The sequence below is a fragment of the Pangasianodon hypophthalmus genome, chromosome 13, assembly GCF_027358585.1.
Source record: "Pangasianodon hypophthalmus isolate fPanHyp1 chromosome 13, fPanHyp1.pri, whole genome shotgun sequence".
NCBI lineage: Eukaryota > Metazoa > Chordata > Actinopteri > Siluriformes > Pangasiidae > Pangasianodon > Pangasianodon hypophthalmus.
Window position 1 is genome coordinate 5,063,951 of NC_069722.1, and position 9,621 is coordinate 5,073,571.

Here is a 9,621-nt window from a genome sequence, read left to right on the forward strand (position 1 = left end):
ATCACTGATCACCACTGTTCCCAAGGACCAATCACTGATCACCATTGCACCCAATGACCAATCACCATTGTTCCCAATGGCCTGTTACTGTTTACCATTATTGCACGTTTTTTTAAACTCTCTTCTTAGCTAAGAGACTTACTAAAAGTGAGTTATTCCATCTGTAACTGTTTTCATTTTGTCCATTTCCCAACCCCTCACTAACACAGCTTCATTTCCTTTGCATTCTTGATAGAAAGTATAGTAATTTAAAAATACATACACAGCTCGTTTGTGGTGCCGTGACCAAAGACGACTTCTTTACAATCCATTATCTGCTATTCTACTCCTAAACTCTAGTATATTCACCTTCATAACAAATCTTCCTTCTTCATGTAACAACAAACCCTTATATGAAAATGACCCAATAAATTCAATAAATATGCAAATACTTTTATGACGTCATCCAGCGACTTTTAGGTTTTCCCCTGAAAAGACTGTGCAACTTGCAGCCTGTCAACCTCGCGTTAATCAAACACAAATTCACACATCCAGTAACTTTATTACTATCCAACTCATAAATGGAGCATCCTAGGTTTTGATTCAGGTTTTTCAGTTTCAATCACACTACACTGCACATTACAGATGATTTGAGATGAAATTTGTTTTCCTATTTGCTGAAAAAAAAGCGACAACAAAAGGACAAACCACGGGGCGTGTTATAGGGATTAGCGATAGCCTACAAGCTAGCATAACTGACGGCATTATTTTTATTTTTGGCTTCAAAATATTGTTCAAACAACTGTAAACAAATAGCCGGCTTGTATTAGTATTACAAGCAGTCGTACATTTATGTGTCCAAATGTATTCATTGTTTATTAAATATAATAAATCCAGTTCTGACTCACATTTATATACATGGTGCCTAATAAAAGCAGGCTAGCTGCGTAGGTAACTAGCTATCCCTCTCAATAACACCTTTAAATGCAAAAGCAAGGAAAGGTTTCGTTCTATTTATTGATACACCATGCAATATTTATCTAAAACTCATTAGCGCATTAGCCAAGTTAGCTATGAAGCTCTTTCTCTATTGCTAGTCTATCGGATTTAGGCTAGCTAAACACGTTAGCTAATAGCTAGCTCTATTCAGCTAGGCACTCCTTACAGAAATAACCTTAAACAAATGATGGGTGCTGCAAAAGAATCCCCGCGCACAATTCTTGCTCTGTATCCTCCTCATTTTGGTTGTGTTTACCTGGAAATCACGTTCCTCGTTGAACCTTGAAAATCTGTCAGCCATTTTGTCTCAGCTCCCCTCTCTCTCACTATCTCTCTCTCTCGTCTCTCCTTCGTTTCGGAATCTGAGAGTCTGGAACGCCCACAGGCCAGCAGAAGGGGAAAAAAGAGCCAATGGCAGAGCGAGTCACGTTGATTGATGGGATTATTGTCCAATCAGATTCTACAGATAGAACGGCTTTCACTAACAGCGTATTTGTGTCACGTAAATAGGCTTGTGTGTTTTAAACGCTCAGCGTCAATTCCTGCTGGAAAGATTTCAATTTATCTCTATCTTTATGCGTGTAAATACTTTTAATGAATCGTAAACTTTAAAACAGCGTTCTTCTTTATCCCTTATTTGGTCAATAATTCGATTAACGTCCACCGCACTGTATAGAGTTGTAAATCTATACGGATTGGGCGCCCCCTAGTGGCGGATTTGGGTATTTACAGACTCCGTTCCTTCTTCCTTTGACTTTCATTTGGACTACAAAACAGAATCATAATAGACAGATATACTGTATACTACATAATAGACAGATATTGTGTAGGTCCCCCTTGTGCCACCAAAACAGCTCTGACCTGTTGAGGCATGGACTCCACAAGACCTCTGAAGGTGTGCTGTGGTATCTGGCACCAAGACGTTAGCAGCAGATCCTTTAATTCCTCTAAGTTGCGAGGTGGGGCTTCCATGGATCTGACTTATTTGTCCAACACATCCCAGAGATGTTCAATCGGACTGAGATCTGGGGAATTTGGAGACCAGGTCAACACCTTGAACTCTTTGTCATGTTCACTCTCAAACCATTCCTGAACAATTTTTGCAATGTGTCAGGGTGCATTATCCTGCTGAAAGAGGCCACTGCCATTAGGGAATACTGTTGCCATGAAGGAGTGTACTTGGTCTCCAACAATGTTTAGGTAGGTGGTATGTGTCAAAGTAACATCCACATGAATGCCAGGACCCAAGGTTTCCCAGCAGAACATTGCCCAGTGCATCACACTGCCTCGGCCGGCTTGCCTTCTTCACATAGTGCATCCTGGTGCCATCTCTTTCCCAGGAAAAGCGACGCACACACCCGGCCGTCCAATGATGTAAAAGAAAACGTGATTCATCAGACCAGGCTACCTTCTGGACATTACTCCATTGTCCAGTTATGATGCTGGACAATGGATGTCCATTGTAGGTGCTTTCGGCAGTGGACAGGGGTCAGCATGTGCACTCTGACTGGTCTGCGGCTACGCAACCCCATACGCAGCAAGCTGCGATGCTCTGTGTATTCTGACACCTTTCTATCATAGCCAGCATTAACTTTTTCAGCAATTTGTGCTACAGTAGCTCTTCAGGGGCCATTGTAACGAGATAATCCGTGTTATTCACTTCACTTGTCTGTGGTTTTAATGTTATGGCTGATCGATGTATAATAGAATAATAAAAGTATCTTACTAGTTATAGGAAAAGCAGGATTATATGATAGGAATAAATACTAAAGAATTCATGGGAAACTTTCTGAATGTCAAGGCATTCTATAACAGCCAAACAAAATGGAAAAAATGAGGAAGAAAAAGAAGACACCATAGCAATTTTAAATGCAGGTGTGTTGTAAAATGTTTTATGCAAGCCTAATGAAGGATAAATATTAATCATTCAGGCCAATCATTCAGGTAAGCTATGCTGACAATGACAAGAAATCCTACTTAATCTATTTACATATTGGCAGAATGCACAGGCAGTGCATTCGTGCTACACGGCAAAAGTGTTTTTTAGCACTTTTTTTATGTAGATTTTTTTAAAGAGTGACAATATTATTTATTTTAATTATACTTCAAGGGTGTCATTGTTTTTTTGTTTTTTTTTGTGTGTGTGTGTGTGGGGGGGGGGGGGGGGGGGGGGTAGAAGTTTCTCTAACTAAGTAAGTGGAAAAGTGTGTTATTTTATACAGTCATTTCTAATTTCAAGTTTTAAGTTTTCAGGTTGATTGTCATGAGCATAAAGAGTGCTTGAGGATCTATATACACTGAAATTCTTGTGCTACAGTTGCACACTCCTACCCAGACACAGTGTAGAAATGATAAATGAACATTCTTTTGAAGCATGCCAATAATTCTGGAGGTGACAGTATATGCTTATGCTGTGTTCTGACTCAGCTAAGTGTTTTGGAGTCTTTTCCATACAAATAAATGAATATACTAAGTAAATGCAAAAAATGGTAATTACCCCATCTTAGGTCTAACTTACAGTTAATCTTATTTATGGATAACTCAATTACACAGCTGCAAAATAAATCTGTCATGGATACAACACTTAGGATGATTTAGGACGAGGCCTTATTTGTACCCTCACAATGTACACCCTTTTAAGCCATTGTAGGTTAAGAGCATAATAATCTGTTCTCTCTCTCTGTCTCTCTCTCTTTCTCACCTGCTACTGGTGTAGTGGTCCCTCACAGATACCCTAAATTTATGCCCAAGACTCAGTGGATGAACTATAGATTTGTGTCTAAGCACTGCTGCTGCATAAAGACCCTGATGCTCATATTGAAAATCCTTTCAACACACTTAGTACTCTTTGACTGTATAGTAAACAACTTTAGGGGAGTAATGAATTATAATTCCGCTATCTGGTGAAACTAAGAAGTGGATGGGTTTCCTTTTGAGTCTGGTTCTTCCTTTCTTCCTCATGTCGCCACTGTTGTCGCTTCTGGCTTGCTCATTAGGGATCTAAATCTACATCTGAATACACCCAGATTTCAATAAAGCTGCTATGTTACGATGTCTATTGTTAAATGCAATATACAAATAAAATTGAATTAAGTTGTTTTTAGGCCCTTAAAGTTGGCATTTTAAAAAATCACTACACTATCAGTTTGTACATGTATGCTCATAGAAGCTTTTTTTAATTTTTACTCTTTCATACTATTTAATAATAATAATAATAATAAGACATTAACTCCATGAGCTCAGGGTAAATGGAAAGTACATATTTAGGGAAACTAAATATTAGAAACAAATTTCAACCATAAACCTTTACCAAAATGCTTTTAAGACATTGAATATATATAATCTAGTGTGCTCAGACTTTTGACTGGTAGTGTAAATGAGAACTTGGAGCAGACATGACACCATCATATTATGCATATTGTATTGATGCATACCCTTTAGGCTGACATTGATCAACTTTAGCTGATTCTAGTGATGAGTGTCAAAGCAGGTGGAGCTGTAAACACATCTATACAGCAGTGACAATATAGATAATGGCAAAGACTGAATTCAGACCCAGATTTCACATTTCCACTCCCTTAAAAATAGCCCTTGAATTTACCCCTGGCTTTCCATTCATCCTCTCAGTGTATAATACAGACAACAATAAGACAACAGGGATTAAAATAACCCAGAATTAAAAGTTTGACTTTTAAGAAGGTTGCATTTACAAAATATGCACAAAATATTAAGTACTCAGGTGGACAGTTTTTTCATTAGCGATATCCAGGTCCTATACCATACTTTACCATAGACTTTACCATAAGAAACACAATTGTGAATTAAAGCTTTAATGTCAAGGTGACTTCCTAACGAGAGAACGAAACTCTCATGGTCCACAATAGCTTAATTATATAGAGAAAGGAGATTGTTTCTACTCCTGTTTAATATTAGAGTATACTGCCTTTACTGGAAACACTAAAAAAATAAAATATCCCTAAATGGTTACTTTAACAGCACTGAAAACATTGAATGTCAATTATATTCTCCATCTTCCAAGGTTAACAGCTTTGAGTGAATATTTTGTGTTTGTATATTTGACTGTTACATCAAAGCCAGTAATAAAACAAAAAAGGAGTCGTTTTAAATGATTTTTTTTTCATTACTCAATATGGCATGTTCTGCAGACAGAAGATGGGAATAAAGAATTATGTCATCAGCTTAAAAATACAGACAGCCAATTACCTTTTCAATACAGACTGCAGTCTGCATGCATTTGGAAAAATGACACTTTATTGTTTTGACCCATTTCATTAGCTCAATGGATTAAATATGCAAGGAATACATTTTGTTGTATTTTGTTGTAAAATACAGGTTGTATTTTTATAAAAAATAATCATCAACAGGGTGGTGTAATTTACTTTGATTAGTTGATTATTTTCCAATTTGATTCAATTTTATTTATATAGAGCTTTTAACATTGGACATTGTCACAAAGCAGTTTTACAGAAATCTAGATGTAGACTTCAATTTAGATCCCCACTGAGCATACCAGAGGCGACAGTGGCACAGAAAAACTCCCTGAGATGATATGAGGAAGAAACATTGAGAGGAACCAGATGCAAAAGGAAATCTTCCTCTTCTTTAGTGTGATTATGAGTCATTACTCATCCACAACTGTATGCTAGAAAGTCAAACAGTAGGACGTGTGTTGAAAGGATCCTCAGTATGAGCACCAGAGTCATTTTTGATTTGAAGCTATTCACTTAATAATGAGACTTGAGCATAGCCATCTTTATCAGAAGCAAGTGATTCTCAGGTGAAGGAAGCATCAAGCAGAGTGGATGGACTATGCAGGTCTGATAGCAGGACATTTGCAAGTGTTTTATTCTTCTTATACCACAGCAATTTTTTCAGTGTATAGTAATATACAGTACTGTGCAAAAGTCTTAGGCACCCTATATTTTTTAGTACAAACTTTGTTATAGGATTTTTATTTTATGACTTCTACAATATGGAGTCAGTACAAAAACCGTTTTAGATTCCCTAACATTAGTTTTCCAGCACAAAATTAAATGTTACAGAAAAATGTTTGTGTGTTTGTGTGATTTGTATTGCAGCCAGAACTACTGTCAGAGCTGCTATTGTAGAATTTTAATCAACACCTACTGACCAATCAGATTTGAGAATTCAGTAGCGCTGTGGTACAATCTATGAGGTTAAAGTGCAGAATGCCAGTTTTAACTGATATATTTACAGTAAGCACAGCCAGGGGCTGTGATGTTTTAATTTAGTAACAGTAGTGGAAATCACAATCTACTTTTATCAGATTTATTATATTTATTGTTGAGTTCCTATAGTTATTGGCTGGTTCATTGAATTGACTGTGCTCATTCCAAGCCTTAACAATTAAAAAAATAATTCAGCTAATAAATAATGTCAACTTGGACCTAAAGTATCCAGCTGGTGAAATGTTCAGAAATAGAAAGCTCTATGGCTTCAGAAATATCCAAAATATTACTGTAAACATTTAAATAATTTTCATGAAATAATTCTGTACTGATGGGGCCTGTGGATTTTATTTTACAGTTAAAGGTGATGCGTACAATGAAACTTTAAGAACCCCCTGTTTTGTATAATAATATATCAGTAGTGAGGACAGTTTGGTTGACAGCCTATGTGCCCATGCCACATAATTCACATGAGAGATAATAGGTGTTTTTTCTACACACTTCCATCACTGTGGGTACAGGCTACACTTCCTCTTGTCTGGTCATTAGTTTTTTCTCCAGAACTCTCTTCATATAGTCTTTAGCACTCTGAAACTTGACCTTTGATTTCTGGTTCTCTTCATTGCTCCACTTTCACTGTGTCAAAATTTCTACCTGCTGGGTTTGTGTTTTTGTGTTTCTATTGCACAAAAAATTGATTTTGAATTGTAGCCACAACGGAGTGATATTGAAGACTTCACCATGACACAGCAGAGTTAACAGGTGACTTTGACGACACAGGAATTTTTAAATGAGAACTAGATGGCACATATTCCACAAACTGTTTGCAAACTGCTCATTGTGCTAGGTGCTAGGTTCTGCTCATGCTGCACCCACCCCAAACCCACCTGGTTTTCCCCTGCCTACCTCAGAAACAATAAACACAAACAAGAAGTTCATTAAAGTGGCTTGTTTTGATGGATCACCTGAAAAATGTGAAGGATTCCTTTTACGTTGCCTGTATTTTGCCAGCCATGTGGCTGCAGTACCCACCTCTGCTTCATTTCACCAAGCTAGATTTGAAAAATGCATTTCAGAATTCAGCAGAATATAAGGCAGTGATGGAAAAAAAATGGCATCATTCACCAGCAGGGGGCACAATAAATACCTCATGAAGCCATATGTTCTGGTTTAAGCCCCTACAGTGTTCCAAGAATTGTCCACCACATCCTATGAGAGGATATCAATTTACTGTGTGAATTTGTAGAAGAGTGGATTGTTTTATAACTTGTTCTGTATTTTGATCAGTTTTTTATCCTCTCTACAGTAAACCCAAGCACAAAGTGTACAGAAGTGGGCAATAACAAAGTACAGCCATACTAAATTACCTGCATGTTAATCCTTATAAGCAACATCCGACCTTCAGTGGCATTCAAGATCTATTTTGTAATGAAATTCAGAGTTTTATAGTTTTTATAGTTTTATAGTTTAAACTTCCATCACTGACACACTGGTCTATTTTCAAGTCAAGTGAAGTCAAGTGGAGTTCATTGTCATTTCAACCATACACAGCCAGTTAGTACATAGTGAAACGAAACAACGTTTCTCCAGGACCGAGATGCTACATAAGACAAACATAGAACAACACAGAACTACAAGGGACTACATAAATTTATACATAAAGTGCAGAAGCGCAAACATGTGCAGACAGCACAAGACAGTACAATGACTACTGAGATAGACAATGGGCACAGTGGGCAAAGTCCAAGTACAATGGGCAAAGTCCCAGTGCAGCGCCGTCACTTTGGTTAACGGTTTCCCGCATTACCCACAATGCCTTTCGACTACCTGCTGATAGTGGTGTCAGTGGGAATAATGCTGTAATTGACTAAAAGTCTTAACTTGGAATTTCTGACCTCCGACTTGGAAAAACCAAAGAAAACGTCCCCTCAACTAAGAATTCCTACTTGAGTTCAGTAAGTCATTTCAAATCATCATGAGTGCTCACAGCATCAGCAGTAAACAAAATAGCACTTCTTTACATTAAATGAGTTATACCGTATGTACTAGTATTAATTTTAGATGAATCAACATCCAGAGATATTCAGTTCACTGTTGTGAGGAGGTAAATATACATCCCTCATCACAGTTATCTAGCTAGTTTGCTGCTAACAAATGAATAACATGGTCATGTTTCCATGTTTTTTTCCTACTTTTTGTAGCCTGAACACATGGACGACATAACGTCCCACTTCTGAGGTAAGCTGAATGAATCAGCAGTCCTCACTTCACTGAGAGTGATGCAGCAGTACTTTAGTCCTTCCGTCCATCCAGCTTTCTCAAACAGATCATCTTCCAAAGTTTCATGCTAATGCCGCTGTCACCGCCAGTACACACGTCATCTCGTAGATAGCTAACTAGTCAAGCCGAGTCTCTCTTGTAACTTGGCATAACTTCATCTTATAGCTTCATTGCATTGTGGAACTTTGAGTCCAGTGTTTCTTGTCTCCACTAATTTTCTGGTGGATTTCTCATTAATATGATGATGAATGTCACTGGAAAATGAGTGAGGAAAGAAACACTTGCTCTTTTGTTTTTAGGAGGTAAACGAAAACTTACCATTATCCCTTATGTTTGAGATATTTGAAAATTTCCTCTTATTTCCTATTAAAAAAATTTCTCCTATTCAGCACCTGCACTAGTAATGCTGCATTCGAGTTACCTCAGAAGTGGGAAGGTCAGAATGATGCCATTTTTGACCTCTGTGCAAGCTGCAAAATATATATAAATTATGTAGTCCCTTGTAGTTCTGTGTTTGTCTTATGTAGCACCCTGGTCCTAGAGAAACGCTGTTTCACTATGTACTTGTATATGGTTGAAATGACAATAAACTCCACTTGACACTTGACACTTGAAATAGGAAAAAAAACATGGATGCCTTTTGTTAGCAACAAGCTAGTCAGCTAACTGTGACAAGTCATGTATATATACAGTATATATTCCTCCTCAAAACAGCAAACTGTATAGTCAATGTTATTCAGAGCGTCTCAAAAGTCTCCATACATAGGGGAAATTAACACTTTTTAGCAAATGTCTTCCAAATTGTTTCATACTTAGTTTATATTATATATATATATATATATATATATATATATATATATATATATATATATATTTTTTTTTTTTTTTTTCAGATAGCCTTTAAGAATGCCTTTGACAAAAGAAGAATGTATTGAAATCATTGTCATGGCTGGATTGGGAAGCTGTCGCAAGGATGCGATGGACTTTAACAGCAAACATGGCAAGCACATCACACATGACACTGTTTCCAAACTTATTATCAAATTCAAAAAGACTGGAAGTGTTGTGGACCAACCGAGAAGCGTACATCCTAGTCCACGTACATCCACTAACAAAGGCACAACCAACGTGGTGTTTGCGTACATAGTCCCCT

At 37.3% G+C, this 9,621-nt stretch overlaps 1 protein-coding gene across 4 annotated transcripts in view; it reads right to left on the minus strand.

Annotated features, from left to right (window-relative positions):
- Positions 1–1,370, minus strand: part of gpatch8 (G patch domain containing 8) — a 33,288-nt gene extending 31,918 nt beyond the window's left edge. For 3 of the 4 annotated variants that reach the window (XM_026916108.3, XM_026916111.3, XM_026916105.3), the window contains exon 1: positions 1,235–1,298. Coding sequence is in view for 1 of the 4 variants with exons in the window: in XM_026916103.3 (XP_026771904.2) it covers positions 1,235–1,279 (45 nt within the window). In the remaining 3 variants the exon portion in view is untranslated. Of the gene's footprint in view, positions 1–1,234 lie in introns of all 4 variants that reach the window. The other variant, XM_026916103.3, reaches the window with a different exon arrangement.
- Positions 1,371–9,621: the final 8,251 nt, after the last annotated feature.